The sequence below is a fragment of the Eleutherodactylus coqui genome, chromosome 13, assembly GCF_035609145.1.
Source record: "Eleutherodactylus coqui strain aEleCoq1 chromosome 13, aEleCoq1.hap1, whole genome shotgun sequence".
In the NCBI taxonomy this organism is placed as follows: Eukaryota; Metazoa; Chordata; class Amphibia; order Anura; family Eleutherodactylidae; genus Eleutherodactylus; species Eleutherodactylus coqui.
This window is the reverse complement of record NC_089849.1, coordinates 117,070,707-117,090,782: the sequence shown is the minus strand read 5'-3', so window position 1 is coordinate 117,090,782 and position 20,076 is coordinate 117,070,707. Positions and strand designations below refer to the sequence as shown.

General features: G+C 46.3%; 1 protein-coding gene across 1 annotated transcript in view; it reads right to left on the bottom strand.

Moving 5' to 3' along the window:
• NPLOC4 (NPL4 homolog, ubiquitin recognition factor) overlaps positions 1–20,076 on the bottom strand; it is an 89,870-nt gene that overhangs the window by 28,268 nt on the left and 41,526 nt on the right. The window contains exons 10-14 of the mRNA XM_066586668.1: positions 19,486–19,557; positions 15,678–15,804; positions 10,304–10,464; positions 9,779–9,850; positions 4,985–5,080 (exon numbers count right to left, since the gene is read on the bottom strand). Of these exons, the coding sequence (XP_066442765.1) occupies positions 4,985–5,080; positions 9,779–9,850; positions 10,304–10,464; positions 15,678–15,804; positions 19,486–19,557 (528 nt within the window). The remainder of the gene's footprint in view (positions 1–4,984; positions 5,081–9,778; positions 9,851–10,303; positions 10,465–15,677; positions 15,805–19,485; positions 19,558–20,076) is intronic.

Sequence of the window (20,076 nt, the reverse complement as noted above, 5' to 3'; positions counted from 1 at the left end):
CCCCTTTAAGCAAGATGTCAAAGGTTAAAAGTTTAAGTTGTTGTTTTCTGTTCCGCATCAACATCTCTAGCAAGTCTGCGCTGACACAACCTCTTTCCCCATACACGTCAACACCCTTCCCTCCTCCCCATCTCATGGGTATAGACGCAACACTTAAAGTACCTGCCCGCGTAGTCAGTTATGTCTTTAAAATGTCTTAGTTGGAATGTCCGGGGTCTAGGAACTGCACTTAAACGAAGGGCAGTTTTTTCATACATCAGGCAAATTAACCCACATATTGTAAGCCTACAAGAGACCCACCTCATTAAAGAAAAGGCTGATACCCTAGCAAAACCATGGGTGCAATGGATAGCCCACTCTTTCCACACCTCCTCCTCCAGAGGCGTTTCTGTTCTTGTTCACAGGTCGCTGCGCTGGAACCCCATTAACGTCCGTAGGGACCCCAAGGGAAGATTCATATTTATATATGGCGAAATAGATTCTAAACCCTATGTTATCCTGTCTATCTATAATCCGCCACATAGCAACCTCCATCTTCTTCAAACTGCTATAACATATGCACACCAATACCCCTCGGCAGGGGTAATCTGCTTGGGCGACTTCAATAAGGTAATGGACCCTAATATAGACAGATTTCACACACCCCTAACATCGCCCCCACCCCAAGCTCCTCCCTAAGACAGTTAATTGAAAGTGTCGGCTGGATTGACCTTTGGCGGTTCCGACACCCCGATACGCGGGAATTTACTTGTCTCTCCCCGGGTTATAATGCGCTGGCGAGGATTGACTACATATTTAGCTCTGCAGAACTAGCATTGTCCCTCTCTAACATTACTCACTGCCCAAGAGACACATCTGACCACAGCCCTATATTATTAACATTGAAATTTCCCCCAAAAAACATAGTTCCTACCTGGAAACTTCACCCCTTCTGGCTGAAGCTGATCGGACCAGATGATCAAACACCTTTCCACATATCCCTATTCTTAGATGCCCACAATGATAATACCCATCCCGCCCTGAAATGGGACACTCTCAAAGCTGATGTTAGGGGGTGCCTCAAGTCAGCCATTTCGTACATTAAAAAGTCGACATCCCAAACCGACAAAGAATTGGAAAATCAGACAATGGAAGCCGAAAAAACATATATAGCCAACCCCACAGCCGCCAACAAAATTACCTGGCTGAGTCTATTCCGCCTCCGTAAACACCAAATACACGCTAAAACCAAGCGTAAATTATTTTTTACCAAGCAACATTATTTTGAATTGGGAAATCAGTCTAGTCACCTACTTGCCAACCTCATCAGACGCGAAAACAACACTAAACACGGTCCTTAAGATCAAGAATCAGCATGGAGTGGAGCTGACCGATGCCCCGTCCATTACAAACTGCTTTAAAGAATTCTACACCAACCTATATAGCTCCTCCTCCCAGAACACCGTGACAGACATCCTAAGCTACTTAGAGGACCTAAGCTTCCCAACTCTATCCGCGGACCAGGTGGAGCTCCTGGAAGCCCCAATCACACTGGAGGAGATCCAACAGACAATTCAGGACATGGCCCTTAACAAGTCACCCGGCCCCGACGGCCTCCCGATAGAGACGTACCGCAAATATAGTGAACTACTAACCCCATTACTACTTGAAACATTAAACCAGGCCCAAATAGACAAATCACTTCCGCCTTCATTCTATAAAGCCTCTATAGTGGTGATACTGAAACCCGGGAAGGACCCTGTAGACTGCAGCTCCTATCGCCCAATTTCACTGGTAAACGCAAATTATAAGATCTTAAAGGGGTTGTCCCGCGGCAGCAAGTGGGTCTATACACTTCTGTATGGCCATATTAATGCACTTTGTAATGTACATTGTGCATTAATTATGAGCCATACAGAAGTTATAAGAAGTTTTTCACTTACCTGCTCCGTTGCTAGCGTCCTCGTTTCCATGGAGCCGTCTAATTTTCAGCGTCTAATCGCCAAATTAGACGCGCTTGCGCAGTCCGGGTCTTCTTCTTTTCTCAATGGGGCTCCGTGTAGCTCCACCCCGTCACGTGCCGATTCCAGCCAATCAGGAGGCTGGAATCGGCAACGGACCGCACAGAAGCCCTGCGGTCCACCGAGGGAGAAGATCCCGGCGGCCATCTTCAGCAGGTAAGTAAGAAGTCACCGGAGCGCGGGGATTCAGGTAAGCGCTGTGCGGTGTTTTTTTAACCCCTGCATCGGGGTTGTCTCGCGCCGAACGGGGGGGGGGGGGGGGTTTGAAAAAAAAACAAACCCGTTTCGGCGCGGGACAACCCCTTTAACTAAAATCCTGGCTACCAGGTTAAATCAGGTAATTCTGTCTATTGTTCATCCAGACCAAACGGGTTTCATGCCAGGGAAATCTACGACAATAAACATCCGCAGAGTCCAAACGGCCATCCAACTAGGCAAGCAATACAACATGCCCTGGGCTTTGGTCTCGCTTGACATGGCAAAAGCTTTTGATTCGCTAGAATGGGTCTTTTTGGAGGCCTGCCTGGTTCGATTCGGACCTAAATTCCAACAATGGGTTAAAACCATATATAAATCCCCAAGCGCAAAGGTTATCGTAAATGGCATTCCATAAACCGAATTTCAACTGGCAAGAGGCACCCGACAGGGATGCCCTCTATCCCTGGCCCTATTTGCCATAGCCATTGAGGCTTTAGCGATCCGTTTGAGAAACACCCCCGACGTGAACGGCATTAAATGGGCAGACCTCGAAAGTAAAGTGGGAATGTATGCGGATGACACAATACTCTTTCTATTGGACCCAATACACTCCTTTTCCCAAGCTATGGTTCACATAGATAGATTCTCCTATTTCTCGGGATTATGTGTCAATTGGTCCAAATCAACAATCCTTTATACTGACCTTAACCCAAAAAATGACCCCTGTGTCACTAGGTACGGATTAAAACCGGTCTCAACATTTAAATACCATGGGGTGTTTATGTCATACGACCACAATAACGCCATAGCAGAAAACATAATCCCACTGCTGGACAACATCAAACACAAACTGAAGAGATGGGCTAAGTTACCGCTCTCCGTGGCCGGACGCATAAATCTCATCAAAATGGCTATTCAACCCAAATGTCTATACATACTGCGACACATGCCGGTACGAGTCCCCAGGCGCTTCTTCCAATCCTTAAATTCCCTTATCATTACATTTATATGGAGCTCCTCCCGCTCCAAGCTAGGCCTGACCACACTACAAAGGCCCAAAGAACAAGCGGGAATGGCCCTCCCGGACCTTCGACTCTATTACCTGGCAGGACAGTTGAAAAAAAATATACGAGCCTGGGTCTTGGACAGGGAACTGCCTATAGCAGATAAACAGCTTGCAAAACAAGTAAAAGGTAATAATCTTCTAAACTTCCTAGAATTCCCAGAGTGCACTAACCCCGCCGATACAGTCCCGCTCCATAAATTAGCTCTTGGCGTATGGAGGGAGGTGAAGACATTGCAGCAATACCAAAACACAATACCCGAACTCCCTCTTTGGGACAATCCGGGTCTCACCGCACTACACTCAATCCCAGACCCACAATACTGGATGGCTCAGGGAGTATACACACTGAGTGATATATATATACAGAGGGAACACTTCCCACATTCACACAACTACGCGACAGGCTGCAGTCCCCGCAGCTCCAGCTATTTAGGTTTTTTCAGTTAAGACACGCACTGAACTCCCAATTTCCGCCCACCTCAACCCGCATATCCAAGCTCCACACAATCGGCATCCTCAAGTCTCAGGGACCTAAAGGGCTAATCTCTGCCCTATATACGCACCTTCTCTCGGCTAAAATAGACCCCAACCCACCTCCAGTATATGACAAATGGAAACAAGCCATCCCATCTCTCACACCCGAGGAGTGGCAAGACATCTCTGAATCCCACCTGTCAGTTTCCCCGGCTATAAACAACAAATTAATTCAGTCATACATAACTCATCAAGCCCATCTCACCCCCCCCCCGTCTACACGAAATGGGCAACACATCCTCAAGCTCCTGTCATAGATGTCGCCAACCAGAGGCGAACTTCTGGCATCTAATTTGGGAATGCCCTTCAGTTAACGATTACTGGTCAAATATAACCGACCTCATAAACTCACTACTACCGTCCCCATTAGCCATTGACTTGGACCCTAAGGTGGCGCTGTTTGGCCTGCTGGAGGAGGAGGTGTGGCCATACCACACCCGTGCCTTTCTTGAGAAAGCATTATTCCTAGCCCGAAAGGTAATAGCCATGAAATGGATGGCTACAGAAGCCCCTTCAGTCCGCACTGGATCCAGCTGGTAAATACCGTTTCCTCCTATGAGAAAATAATCTACCAGAACCGAGGCTGCCCGGCCAAGTTTCACAAAATATGGGGGATCTGGTTGGACGCCCACTCCACCCTATCAATGGAGTGAGTCTCGAGGCCCACTTCATACACGTCTCCCCATCATCCCCGAACCAACCACAATCCTCCCTATCCCCCCCCTTTCTTTTTCTCACTCTCCCCCCTTAATAAAAAGCGCTTACAGTCTTGCACTTTATCTCTACTGGAACTAGAAGAAGACAGAACAGAATTGTTTAAAAAAAAAAGTTAAAAGTTTATTGTTGAAACTGTTTAAGTAATTCAAGAAATACAGCAATAAGATAACACTGATTTACCTGTAACGAACTATACATATGTATACCCTGTATTCAACAAGGTTTCTCTTTTTCATTTATATTCTGTATTTTGCAATATATATGTTAATTAAAAAAAAAAATCGAATTAAAAAAAAAATAAATTTACGCTTTATTCACACCACATACACACGCTCTAGTGTCTTCCCATGTTAGATGGATGAACCCTGATCCTAAAGAGTAAAGCCGATCCTGATCAGGACGTGTAATGTTACAGAAAGCCACAACCAGGAATGGACGTCACTCATGGCACGTGACAAGCAGGACTCACCTGGGTCTCCCCGAGGGATTCTCGGTTTTCAATGGGAAACAAGTTGGAGGAGGTGAAGAATGTATATACTGGATCCTTTGGGAATGTGGTGGTAATCTGCAAGTGATAAAGTATGCGAAATATTAGCGATAATAGCAGACCCAAGCTGTAATCACTTCAGAAGTGTATTCAGACATACGGCATATACATATATGGATTGGCTATACAATGGATGTCTGATAATTGGAGGGTCAACCGCTGGACTCCACCAATACAAACATAAGGAGCATTCATGTTAACCCTTTCCAAGCCAACCTGTATCCTGGTTTTCCCAGGGGCCTTACTCTTTTTCTGCCGTTATACAATGGCGCTATATGCTGGCTAAAGCCGGTACTGCATGAGGTGACATGTTGGATAGGCTTCGACAGAAGAGAGGCTGGCAAAATACAGTACGAGAACCCCGACGGACGCCTTCCAACATCGGAGCTGTGCAGCCTTAAATCATAATGTCTTTAGACGTCAGACAGTGGATTGGAAAGGGTTAAGGCAGAGGGTAAACCTTAATGCCCTTCAAGAGGACTTGCAGCTCAACTTATTTGTCTTTTAGTAAATACTTATGTTTCCCATGAAGTAACTGTTGTGGAGTATATTTTCTCAGAACTCAGCACTGTGCGGTTCCTCCATTATTTCCCCTGGAAACATATGAACGAACTGACCATTCACTTGTCAACAAACGGCGTCTTCTTACAGTGACAGGCGACAATTATGAACAGCATAGCCGCTCAAAACGCATAAGTGTTGTACGAGGGCAGCTTGTTTGGTCCATACGCTTTTTGATCTCCCTTAGGCCTCATGTCCGCTCCGGATTCCGCAGCAATAACCCTCCACTGCATGCTATGGAAAAATTATTTTTCACGCACAAGAGCAGAAACCCAATAGCAGTTTCCGCTCACGGATGAAAAATCGTAGCATGCTCCATTTTACTGCAGTTCCCACATAAACAGATTCCACGGGAAAAGCAGGAGTCTGCAGGAAAAAAATCTGTAGTGCGCCGGCCGACGCTGCCGCACATATCCACAGTACACAACTTCAAGACACGGACGGATATGCAGGGTCGTCGGCCGCAGGCACAGGCGGATTCCATGCAGGATTCCCCATGCGGATTCCGTCCGTGTCCGTGGACATCAAGCCTTAGGCTGGTTTCCCACGGGCGAGAATCTGGCGCATCGCAAGATGCACAAAACTTACGCAAATATGATCTCCATTCTTTCCCTAGCATCGATGCTGTGAGGAAAAAGGTCATGTTATGTCCTACTTTTTTACGTTCCTCAGAACTCAACCATTGCTTTCAATGGGACCTTAAATACACTGCAGGGCACCGTATGCCTATGATGTGCATGCGAGGTTTCCACTGAAATCAATAGGAAACTCTGCAAATTGTTTATTGCACGCAAAAGGATCAGCATTTCACGGAAGCGATAAGGAGGCGTTTTTGCCTGAAAATCACCTGACATTTGCGGGTATAACGAACGTTGACAAGTGCGATATCAGACAGTTTCTCATCCAGATATTATGCTCGCCCATGTGAAACCAGCCTTATTACTAAAGTGGTTGCTGAATCTTCCACTTCTTCCTACAGTCTGTCACTGTGTGCACCAAGTGGGCAATGTCTGTAGAGACAGACCCATTAGACAGAGGAAATGGTGACGATTTTCAGGAGGAACAACAGAGGGATTGTACATGCTTTTTTTTTTTTTTTAAATAAAATCTTTTTATTGAGCTTTATCTCCATTTTCTGTTCTTTTCCACCATCACAACACAAAACATTCCTTTACATGACATGCAAAGTATGAAAGGTCCTCTTTAATGTGAAATACTAACAAGCTGGATTTTTGTTACTCGCCTAGAATAAACGGTTTTGGTCCATGGGGGAATACAGAACACTGCGGGCGTCGTTGCTGCCACTGGGAGGTGGACACTAAGCTATACCTCCCCTGCACACATGGAGCTAGATCAGTCCCCGGGAGAGGGAACAGAACCCAATATGCAGGCCAGTCCGCCTCCACCTGGAAAACTTTGTGACAGAGAAAAGTGTTCACTCTAGAGAAAGTAGTAAGGTGTCGAGAGACAAGCGTGTACGTACCCTAGAGGCAGACCTTGGAGAGAGGGAGCCTTAGCTCGGCTTACACCAAGTCCTACTACTGGGTAGTAAGAACACATGCAAGTCCTTCCTCCAAAGGAACTGTGGTGTTAGAAAAAAAGTAGGTGAAACACTTGTCCAAGGGTTATTTTAAAGGTCCTGGAGTGTGAAACACACACCCTCTTGTCCTGGGTAGCAAAAATCGGGCACCATATTAAAGGATTCAACTACCGCCATATGCTGCGGATAGCACTCCCTAGGAGCAGATGGAGGAATTAAGAACTCAAGACGGTATTGTTTTGGGGAATCCCCAGAGAAGGTGAATGGCAAGAGAAGAGTGACAACTAACACCCTTTGGATGGAACAGAGGGCCACCCAAATGGTCCAAAAAAGGAGCCAGGGAGAGCGGTCACGCAGACGACTTTGAGAGACAAGGGTTGAGAAGGGGAGCCACATGGGTGACCCTCGGGGAGAAAATGAAGAAGAGGGAGCTGTTTCTTTTGCTGGGGGAGTTTGTGATTTATTCCAGACAATCTCAAGTCTATGTTTGAGGTTCCCCATCAGGCACGTAACTGGTAGAATGCACTCGAGCGAAAAAGGTGCCAACCTTGAAGTTTATTCATGGGAGACGGTTTATCAAGGCGCAAATGGGAGCATTTCATTCTGTCCCATCTTAGTTTTTCAGTACACTGTACCATACATTAAATAGAGCCATTAACGGATACAACTTGTTCTGCACAATAAGCCCTCAGATAGTTACCTTGATGAAAAAATAAGAGTAAATGATTTTTTTTAATGTGTAGAGGACAAACCAAAAATACAAAAAAAAAAAAAAAAATAAGGGCTAAAGCGAGAAATGTAAGAAAGCAAAACAGAGACAAATGGGAAAGTGCGCTTCAAGTTAAAGAAAAAAAAAAAAAAGCACAGCAGAATGACATAAGAGCAGACTTCCTGCATTAGGGGGTCTCGACGGAGTACTTTTTGGCAATTCCATTTTGGGGAGTTCTGGACAAGATGACCTGGCAGAGACGACAAACCCTGTACAAAGAGTTTATAATGTCTGTTATGTTGCCTACAATGTAAAGGTGGTAACCTTTTGCCCATCGTAAGAACAGTGAGTCTTGCCATAAGCAAAGTTTGCCCATGTCTTCAGAGCCAGATGATTGGAATGGGGGGGGGGGGGGGGGGGGACCACAAACACACTCATTTGTCTAGGAGCTTCCACTCTTCGAGAGGGCTTTGTCAAAGTCCAAGTGGTTAAGAATAAAAAGCTTTTGGAAAACATATCCTACAATGGCCGCCTGCAGACGGCTGGGTCAGATCCCCTGTGAGAATTCTCGCAGCGGGACCCGACCCGAGGCCCTGCAGAGTCCAGCATGGCTGTCACCTGCTCTCGCAGCTCCGGCTCTTTGACATGTCGGCTGCCGAGCAGCCGGCGCATGCGCAGACCGGACACGGCAGCCGGGGAGTGACGTTTCTGCGAGCCCTGCGCGTGATTTCGCACAGACAAATCGCAGCAGTCTGCATAGGATTGCGTTTTCTAACACAATCCTATGGCAGCTTCCACAGGCGGAAATTCTGCGGGAAATCGAGCTGCAGAATGTCCACCCGTGCGCAGGGGGCCAATAAGTGAACATTTGCAACTGGATCTGAGGATCCACGGGACTACATCTGAGGATCCACGGGACTACATATGGAGTGTCTCCAAAACTACAGTTACAAGGCTGACCGCTCTGACAGCTGCAGTGTTTTTGGAGATCTGTTCAGCATCTAAGTCTAATTCGGGATCAGAGACTCTCTCTCATTCAATAAGACCTCAATCCATTGATAGAAAGTGCCAAAGTAATCTCCGGGAAAGAAGAGGGGGTAGAGAAATCTGAAGAGGTTGGGAGTTTCCCCTCTCTTAAGAAAAAATAAATAAATAACTTTAATTTTTGAAATTAACAAAAAAAAAACAAAACACCTTTTAAGTGATCGCTGTTATCAGTAAAATAATGGTGGTCACGTGACCGGGGACCGCACACCACGACCCCTGGTGACAGGTCCGAGCTGTCAGCTACCTCTGGTAGCAGGAAGCTGTCACACTGACAGACTCGGCAGCTTTATTCTGCAGGGCCAACGTGTTTTCATAGCCATATAGAATAAATCCCAGGTCACTAAGGGGTTAAAGAGGACATCACTTTTTTGCTATCTGCCTGCAGAAACGGAACAACTGAGCAATTCTCGTTCAGTTGCTGAACGCGTTTACACGAGACGATCACCGTTCAGGATCCCCAAGGGAGCGTGGGAATTTGAACGATTCCCAACGATAATCGTCCCGTGTAAATGGGCCATAAGGCTGCTTTTCCACTTCGTCTGCTCGGTAGAGGGAGCAGCTGTGTGATACCGTCATCGAGCGTTGTCCACCTTCCATACTTGTGTCCAAACGACAGAAAATGAGGAAAATACTTGAAATGCCACCAAGTTTGTTCTTCATTACGGACTCTATAAATGCCTCCTCGCACACTTAAGATGTAGTATATACCGGCATATACTCCAAATGCTAGTAAGAATATTTCAGTCACTTTGTGATGACTTTCACTCTACTGACAGCACGGCATCATTACAGACCGCTTGACTATGGGATGAGGAAGCATTCACACAAGATGCTGGTGATATAAATGGGCAATACTCACGTCAATGATCAAATACTCTACAGGTAGCGGCCGCGCTAATTGGGTTATTTCATTGCCAAATTTGTCAATATCCTGTAAAAGGAAAAACACTGAATTAAAGCAAATGAGCAAAATCAATACGCATGAGCAGGACTTGGCACTATGGCATCATCACCCACTTCCTGCTGAACCTGCTGCTAGACTACAGCCGTATATAAAAGTAGTCCGCGGGGAATCTAAAGAAGGACCAGAGGCGGTCGTCATACAGATTAGACACGGGTCATTATGTACCAGTATGTCAGATTCCACCAGCTAATAGTGGGCCAACAAGCAAGCAGCAGTTATCGTATGAGCTCTGTCCATCGCCGTGGATTGCTGGGAAGGACTATACGGTATTGCTTACACCTCCAAGCGATGTAGTGCGGTCAGGTAGGATGACATGATCCAATCAGCAGCACTGACAGGTCATAGTAGAGCTGTATTGGGATACGATGGATATGAGATGTAATGCTACTTTCCAAGTGGAGCCCTTTTTGTGACACTGACCTTATAAAAGACATCAGGAACATACTGCTCGCTGCTTGACTCTTTGGCATAGCCCAGCTCTGGGGCGTCTCTACAGGGCAGGAGGCACTCATCCCGTACTAGTGCCATACACTGATTGGACACCTGATATCCTTCAAAGTGCACTTGGTTATCCGGTCCCCCTAGAAAGAGGCAACAAAAAGGATGAGGCCATCAAGTACACTGGATATGTTATATAAAGGTGGGGGCATTTTGCTGGTATATTCCAGCAGGTCAATGCTGAACTACTGGATGCCAGATTAAAGGAATTGTGCTGCATGTACTTATTAGGCAAAACAAAGAATTCAGTTACCCAACATGAAGACTGCCTGCATTTCAGAAACGTGTGCTCAGAGGACCCTTTGTAGTATATGGCCGTTATCTCCAATCTGAGGGTCTTCAGCTGTTGTGAAGCTACAAGCCCCTCAGATGTATGTAACCCCGATACTGGTGTATTTTGTTGACACTGGAAGCTATGGGTGTGACAGCTGTCACCAGGAGTGAACGCCCCCATCATGCCCCTAGCTTTCGGATTGGGAGACAAGATGCAGCAGGAACAACCAGGACAACTTCAAGGGCACGTCCCCCTTGCATCCCGCATCCTGGTGAAATCGCCCTGGAAGGTAAGACATGTCTCCGGCTTGCTCCGTGTCCCCCACTTGTGCCGCGCTCATACCCACATGCCTGTTGCAGGTCACACATGTCCCAGCGCTCACAGCTGTCCTCCGCTCAGCTTCTTCCTGCAGCCGGGCCCGCTGTCACTGTGCTCCCCGCTGTCCCACTCAATGTTGGCTGTGTCTGCCCATGAGCCCCCCCCCCCCCCCCCGTTACCCTGCATGCCGCCGCTGAACATGTTCTCCCCGCGCGCCGAGCCACCAGGGACATTGGCAGCGGCGCAGCAGGACACTGAAGAAGGGAATGCGCCAGCCCGCTGGGGACACTGATAGCAGGAGACCAGTCCCGCCGGCGGACGCTGACAGCGGCGCAGCAGGCAGGGAAGACGCCAGGCCATAGCTGGACACTGACAGCGGGAGAGCTGTCCCGCCAGTGCACACTGACAAGGCAGAGAGGGAAGAGAGGTGAGGGACCAGCGTCAGGCACTGAGGAGCTTGGAGCATTCCCTAAGTTTACTAGGACCAAACCATTTCTCCACGGGACAACCTTTGTCTCCACCCATATTTCCGGTGGAGACAAGATGCAACAGTACCTTTAACCCCTTACTGACCAAGCTGTTGTGCATCTTAATGTCCAGGACAAATTTTGGAAATCTGACATGCGTCACTTCAACATAGAATAGCTCCGTAAAGGTTTTGCATATCCAAGTGATTGACAGTTTTTTTGCCACATGTTGTACTTCATTTAGGTGGTAAAAATAGTTCGATAGAATTTGTGTATATTTATTAAAAGCACCAGAATTGGGAAAACTTGGATAATTGTAATTTTTTCACATTTTCAACTGCAATATGTCAAATATGTGCAAACACACTGTACACATTTTGATGAGATACATATTTCCAGCTGTTTACGTCATTCTGGACGCACATTGGAAAAACGTTAGGTTTTTTTAACCATTTAGGAGACGTACAAATTTAACATTGATTATCAACATTTTGAGGAACACTTTGTTTTCCTGCACCAAGCCAAGATTGCAAAGGCTGATAGGTGTCAGAATGATGGATACCCTCACAAATGACCACATTTTAAAAAATACACCCCTTCATGTATTCACTGAGGGGGTCAGGAGTATTTTGACCCCCCAGGTTTTTTTTCAGAAGTTAATGCAATTTACAGGGAAAAAAATAAATTTTACATATTTTTGCAAATATGTCATTTTAAAGACAGTTTTTTTCCCTATTGTGTATTTAAAAATGAAAATTTGCACCCCAAAATGAATCCACCTGTTTCTCCCGTGTTCAGAAACATAGCCATTGTGGTCCTAATCTTATGTCTGTATGCACAACAGGGCCCAAACCGAAAGGAGTAGTCAGTGGCTTTCAGAACAGTCATTTTGCTTGAAGGCGTTTTATGCCCCATTGCACACTTGTAGAGCCCTTGAGCCACCAATACGACAGAAAACCCCCACAAATGACCCAATTTTAAAAACTAGACCCCTTAACGCATTCATCTAGGGGTGTACTGCATATTTTGAGCCCACAGTTTTTGAATGAATCTAAGCAAAGCAGAAGGAAAAAGTTACGATTTTCATTTTTTGGCAATTGTGTCATTTTAAAAACAGTTTTATTTGTACAGTGTACATAGGAATGAGGACTTTCACCCCAAAAAGGACACATTTTTGCCATTCCCTAAATCTTAGATGAAAGTAAACTGTGTGGTGTGTCCGAAGACGGGTAATTACGGAGGCTGGTTGGGATGGGCACATAGGGCCCAACCCTTCCCATGCTTTTTTTGGGGGGTATTTCTTGACCTCAGCAACAGGGATGGGGTGTAAAAAGTGGCGCTCTGTGAGTCTTCGTAAGCTTGCTGAGGTGCTGCAGTCTCAAACAGAAGGCGTTCAACAAGCTGCTCCTGGAACTGCAGGAAGGTAGTGGTCTGAATAATGCCGGGCTCACACAGTCGTATGTGGGATCTGCTTGTGGAGGCCCGCAGTGGATCCCAGCTGTGAGCCTGGCCGTTGCCCTGCGTACAGCCACATAATCTACTGTGCATAACTGCGTATTCACACAGGTGGTCATTTTTTTGTTTATATTTCCTCCTGTTGCACAGCGATGACACGGGTACCCGCAGCCCATATACAATGTAGTTGCATATGAGCTCTATGTTGCAGATATCCATTGAAATGAACACGCTGCATTCTGTTTTCTGCAAGTGGATTACGTAATTCCGACCCGCTGATGTGAGCGGAATTGTGTAATCCAGGGCATTTGATTGAACCGCATATTATTGCAGATCAAACGCTTGCGGAATCCGCAATTCCTATCTGCTGCTGTGAGACCGACCCAAAGATGGCTACCTTTTTATCACGTGACTGGGACTGCTCAATGGGGACAGCGGTCACTGCCCCAGGCACTCTGTGATCTTTGGCTGCCAGGAGCAAGGAGATTTTAGAAGCTGGAAAAAGTCCATGGAGGAGGACTGCGTGGGGGTTCAAATGCGGAGGCCTCAGGTAAGACATTTCATCTCCTCTCACTGATCACATAGTTGAGGGGAGATAAAACTTCAACTTTTTTCTACTTTTACATGATTGCCATTATCCATTGGATAACAGCGATCACGTGACCAGGGACCGTTCACTGCACTTCCCTGTGAACTCTCCAGGCTCTCGGCTACCTTTGGTAGCCAGGAGATTTAAAATTTCCTGGGCAATCCTCGACTTTTGTGCAGGCGAACACCATTTTGCTGACGGGCGCGTGTGCAGAAGCTGGGGTAAGGGTTGCAGATAAAAATCCCATCTGGGACCTTAGGTATGTAATTTTATCACCCCTCACGGATACAAACCGTAAAGGGAGGTGAAACTAACTTTTTCTAAACTGTATATGATTGCTGTTATACGATGGATAACAGTAATCATGTGACCAGGAACCGCATACAGCGGCCCTCGGGGATCTCTCCCTGCACTCGGCTATCTTTGACAGCCGGGCGCAAGGAGATTTTAAATTTCCCGGGCTTTCTGCCCACGCTTGCCACATTGTCGCATGCGCAGAAGACCACAGCAGGTCCAGATTGCCGCGGTTCATCACGGAGGATGAAGGTGAGTGTTTTCAGCTGCAACTGTACTTTTTTTTTTTTTTTTTTTACTTTTTTTGTGATCGCCATTATCCATCGGATAAGGGCGATCACAGGCCCAGGCACCACTCACCTTCAGTAGCCGTAAGCCAGGAAATTTCAAATCTCCCGGGCCTCCCAGCCTTCTGCGCATGCACATGACTTCAGAAGCTGAGACTAACCTTTCTGAAAGCTGAAACTAACTTTTTTCCCCACTTTGTTTACTTTTATACGATCAGCATTATCCATTGTATGACACCTTGTATTTTGCAGGACAAGTTCTAGTTTCATAGTTTTGTGGAACAACTTGTAGTTTTTATTGGTAACATTTTAGAATGGTATATTCACAACATTTTGATTATTTTGTCCTTCTGGTTTTAGGGGAGCAAGAGTAACAGAAAACTGCTATTTTGGCGTTTGGGGTGGGGGTTTGTACGCAATTAACTGTGTTGGATAATGTAATATTTTGTAGTATGATTTGTAATGAATGTGGCAAAACCAATTATGTGCAATTTTTTTATTTTTTCAATATTTAAAGCTTTGTGTAATGGAGGTTTTCTTTAACAGTTTCTGTAAAAACATTTAGACGACTGCAGGATCTGTGGGGTTAAACGGTGTAGAGGAATTTTTAGATGAGCAAGTATTCACCTTTTTACTCCTTTTCTGGGAAAAAAAAGGCCTTTATGTGTGACAATGAGAGTGCAGATATGAGCTGATTGATTAATTGGTGAGACGGTGGAGGTGTAAAGAAAAGTCCATGTCACCCCTTCTCTTGGACAGAGAGAGAATCACAGATCTTCTATGCTTGTCCCCTCTTCCCCTCACTCTCTCCTCTGCACACACAGACTGAAAAATGACAGCTGGGAATTCAATATTCCTGACCCAACCTCAAATGGCTGCATTTCTGGTTCTGTAACGGTACCGACACACTTTTGATGTCATTTTAAAGTCAATACCCTTGCACTGAAGGAAGAGGAGCTACAGCCATTTCAAGTAGAACAATCTGTTCGTCCAAAACTGTAATATTCTTTTTTCTAAAGAACAAAACAGAGCTTATCTTAAACCACTGGGAGGAAGGGGGGAGTAAAGAGGTTTTCTTGATGACCTATTCTCAGAATAGGTCAATAGTTGATAGTGTGCCTGCGGTTCATACCAAAACACAGTGTATGGAGCAGATGTTGGATCACTCCAAGCCCTGTGTAATAGCTGGAGCTGGTAATCGCATGTGCAGCTGTCATTGATGACAATAGGAACTGTGCCTGCAACTACCAGCGCCAACCGACAGTGGGCGCCCAAACAGCTGATCAGCTGGGGTCCCAAGTAGCTGACCCCAGCCGATGACCGTAGTCAAGAAAAGAAAACCCTTTTAAATACATCCAGTCTCAGCTTGACAGCAAGAAAACAGCAACAATATGTGAATGTAAGCCATGGCTGACCTATCATAACCGATATGCATTTTACCAGAGGCTTCATCTGGGGGATTGGCAGGTGAAGGAAGTAACAGGACATTTATATGGGCTAGGACAATTTGCAAAAGGAACAGTCAACAAGCATATATACCTGTGTGCACCTTGCTTCCAAGCAGATAAACACCCCCAAAAGAATGTACTAATTTATAACTTTATGATCTCACCTGTAGCCACCACAGTCACAAACTTGGAGCCAAAGTGCCCATCTGGAGACAGGCGGCATAGGTTTGGGTGCTGATTCTGGAAGAAGCCGGCCGTGATGCATTCTTCTGCGCTTAGGAAATATGAATCCTGGGGAGAAAAGGAAGATGGCTGACTAATGGAGTTCATACACTTGATGAGGATTATTGTATCACAGATTATGTGTTTGGTAGACCCAGTGAGTGAAGAAATATCACTAGTATAAGCCACAAAGACATATAGATACCACAGGGTTCTGCATCAGTATTTTCACAGCCGAGACTAAAAACACAAATTAAAATTCAGGCAATCCATACGGCATCAATTGTTGTACACGGCAGGATAGACTTTTCACTATTAATCCCCAGAATGAACCAGGAATTGGGTCAAGAAACACCTTGGGGCACTGGCGTACATATAGGGGGTGCTGGGGGTGCGGTTGCGACCCGGCCCCTGAGCCCCTGGGGGCCCACGGGGCTTACTTTCCGACACTGACTGACTGCACTTACTTTCACTATGGTCTCTGCGCAGGCAGGCAGCCTCTCCTGCACATCGGCGCTTCCTCCCAGGACCTCCGCTCAGACCCCTCCCCCATCTGGTTCTCCAGCACAGAGATCATCAGAGGGGAGGGGTCTGAGCGGAGGTCCTGGGAGGAAACGCCGATGTGCAGGAGAGGCTGCCTGCCTGTGCAGAGACCATAGTGAAAGTAAGTGCAGTCAGTGAGAGGGAACGTCCTCGGTATGATTAAGAGGGGGGAGGGGTGTTCTGTGTGTGATGGGGAGTGAGGGTGAGTGAGGGGGGTTCTGTGTGTGATGGTGAGTGGGGGAAACGAGGGGTGTTCTGTGTGATGGGGAGTGGGGGGGGACGAGGGGTGTTCTGTGTGATGGTGAGTGAGGGGTGTTCTGTGTGATGGGGAGTGGGGGTGAGTGAGGGGGGTTCTGTGTGATGGGGAGTGGGGGTGAGTGAGGGGGGTTCTGTGTGTGATGGGGAGTGGGGGTGAGTGAGGGGGGTTCTGTGTGTGATGGGGAGTGGGGGTGAGTGAGGGGGGTTCTGTGTGATGGGGAGTGGGGGGGGACGAGGGGTGTTCTGTGTGATGGGGAGTGGGGGTGAGTGAGGGGGGGTTCTGTGTGATGGGGAGTGGGGGTGAGTGAGGGGGGTTCTGCGAGCCGGCACCTGACTTCACTATTAGAGGTATGCTAGAACCGAGCCGCTGTATTGGTGACTAAGGGCTCAATGCCACAGCCGTAAGCCTACAACACTGTGGGAGACCACCAGCATCTCACACATTTCCCAGCCATGCACGCTGCCGGCAGCGACCACATATGGCTTTGTGTAGCACTGCACATGCACGGGGGGATTCTTTTTTTAATTCCCCACTCTGTTTAGAGTGACAATGCGTATGGAAACAATGTATTGCGTATGGGCAGCGTATCATACAAGTGTACAGGGCTCACGTTACGTGGTACGCAGAGAAAGAGAGCATGCTGGGATTACCACGTGTGCATAATACGTGGTGAAAACCTGGTCGTGGACATGAGCCCTAACATGTTATAAAAGTTAGCTCATGCTGTCTCCAATGTATGTGTGCCTGTATTATGTATGTGTATATATCATTATTTTTTTCTTTCTTGGGGAAGCAAAGCATGCCTTGAGGCTTGTGTTCTGGATGTTTTAAAAATCTAAAACCCCTGATTACTAATGATCCATTGATGGGTCATTAAAAAAAAACAGTAATGTAGCTAAAAGTGATATACAAGGAGTAGCTGTGAAAAGGAGTGGTGGGTGGACGGGTCTGGAAGGGGGCCCCAAGCTAAACTTTTGCACCCGGGCCCATGAGCCTCTAGCTACGCCCCTGCCTTGGGGTGCTGAAATAGTGAAAAATGGATTGTGCTTATAGGGCTCAATAGTGTATTACGAGGAGGGTTGAGCCACCAAGAAGTGGGGCTTCCTTTTTCAGGCAGCGTTAGTTTTAGTTTGAAACTAGGGATATTAAAGTATCTCCAATTCAGGTTGCCTCCCAGATTCCCTCCTATATTGGTTTATTGGGTATTCTTCAGAATTACCAGTGTGGAAGCCCTTTAAGGCCAATGAGGCATGTATAAAATCTTTCTCTATACTGCCCATAATAATTTATGGCTGCGAGCTTACCACTTTTGTCCCCAGTGTCATGTCTGCGCTCTTAAAGTACCAGTGCGCTCTTATTTCTATAGTAGTGGGCCACACGGTGCTACCTGCTAGATCACATTTCCATTCATGATTTATACTCGCCGTATATAAAATCTCTGCTTGAGGACTATACGCTGTGAACTTGTACAATGTAGGAATTGTTCTTGTTCACCCATAGCACTGGGGTGTTGGGTTTTGTTGACCTATATTGGCCAATTGTAAAGATAACTACATGTGGTTGCTATACAACTGTTCATCTCCTGAGGAGCAGACTAATGTAAATGAACAGAATGATCAATATTGAAATTGGCTGGTCTGGCAAGTACTCCATAGGGTAAATGTGATGCCCGATTATCCATACTCAATTGCTTTCTTGTTGAATTGCTTTATTACAAACTGAGCTTTATACAATATTTGCACTGTCTGCACCAACCTCTGGTTTGTGGTATGGTGCGGAGCAGGCTCAGTGTGTCCTTCCATACGGTTTGCTCCTCGGTCCGAAGTCATGCCGCCTGCCCCGACTTGGACTGCTATGTTCAGACACTTAAATACTGCACCTTGGTCTATAGTAGCATCAGCTGCCACTTCCAGAGTAATAGCCTGGGGGCCCCGCAGCAAAGCCAACACCAGGACTGCTGGGGTTAAAGCATGAAGACGAGGGCTCCTTAGCTGTCACCTCGGGCTATGGCCCTGAGTCAGATTAATGTGTGGCACAGTGGATCCACATCCGTAGGTCCAGCCATTATCAGATGCGCACAGCCTAATACACAGTGCAATTCAAGAAGAACAGGGCAAAAATAAAGCAGATTTCAAGCCGGCAGTCCAGTTCAGTTGAATTGATTAACCCTTTCCAATCCACTGTCTGATGTCTGAAGACATTCTGATCAAAGGCTGCACAGCTCCGATGTCGGAAGACGTCCGGCAGGGTATTCTTACTGTAGATTACTGGCCGCTCTGTTGTTGGGGGCCTCTCCAGCATGTCCCATACCGCAGTACTGACTCTAGCAAGCAGACAGCGCCATTGTATAATGGCAGAAAGAGAAACTCCCCTAGGAAACCCTGAATCCAATATTGGATTGCAAAGGCTTGAAGATGATATTGTTCAGACATGTTCGGGCAGATTTGACATTTGTCACCAATGATGTCCACAATGAACATCTGTAAGATACATTCAAAACTTGAAGAGTTAGTCTATTTTTTCACATCATCCTGACTGTTGTAGGTAAAATCATGTATGAATACATCAGCTTTTTGTTTTGCCCCATTCTGTTTGAATCGCCCTGTATTGGATCTATGCCCAAAGGCAGCTCTTTCTATTACAGTTAACAAAGGTTATATTTTAATTAATGGGTTTTCAGTTCTTGGCTGTGAAAATATTGCTAGTATGTGTCATTATCTGCTGATTAATAGGGAATTATTTGTTGTCCTAACTAATTAAAGCATATGAACATAGCATGTAGTAATGTGTACACGAACTACAAGACAGAAGAGTTATATCCACAATGACTGGAACAATTAGCCTCCACAACCATCACTCTGCACTGAATGATTCAACTAGCCATGTGCTGATAGAAGGGGAGCCGACAAGTGCGTACGGAAACCCAAAGCGTCCCGATGAGACCGTACCTTGTTCCTACTGTACCGGACAGTACCTTTTCTAGTATCTTCTGAAACCAAGTCCGTGAATATCCAACCAACCTAGAAAGAAACAAAAACAATCATCCGATGCTACTTTGTCTTTACTAAAGCAAACAGCAACAAATGCTTAACAATCGCTTAGACCGTTTAGTTTCAGATAGGAGGAGGATTCCCCCACCCTGACTCGTCCGTGGCTGGACTAGGTTACAGGGGGGGTCAGAAGCATTTTCACCGAGAGCCACATCAGCCTTTGGGCTGCTTTCAAAGGACCGTTTGTAATTGTATAGTAAGGGCTCGTTCACATGAACTTCCTTACACGCATAATATGCAGTGAACAGAACCCATTGTTTTCAATGGATTTATCACATGGGCCTATCTTTTCACGCGATGTGCAATTGCGGGGAACAAATGTGGAATGACCTACTTTGCTGCGTATTACTGCAATAGGCCATTGAAATTAATGGCGAGGCACAAATAAAGGGGGTGAAAACCACCGCCGATCCGCATCATATCAGCTAAATGTCAACACACGCCAAGGGTACGTTCACACGGGGCAAAAACACTGAAAAATGTCCCCTA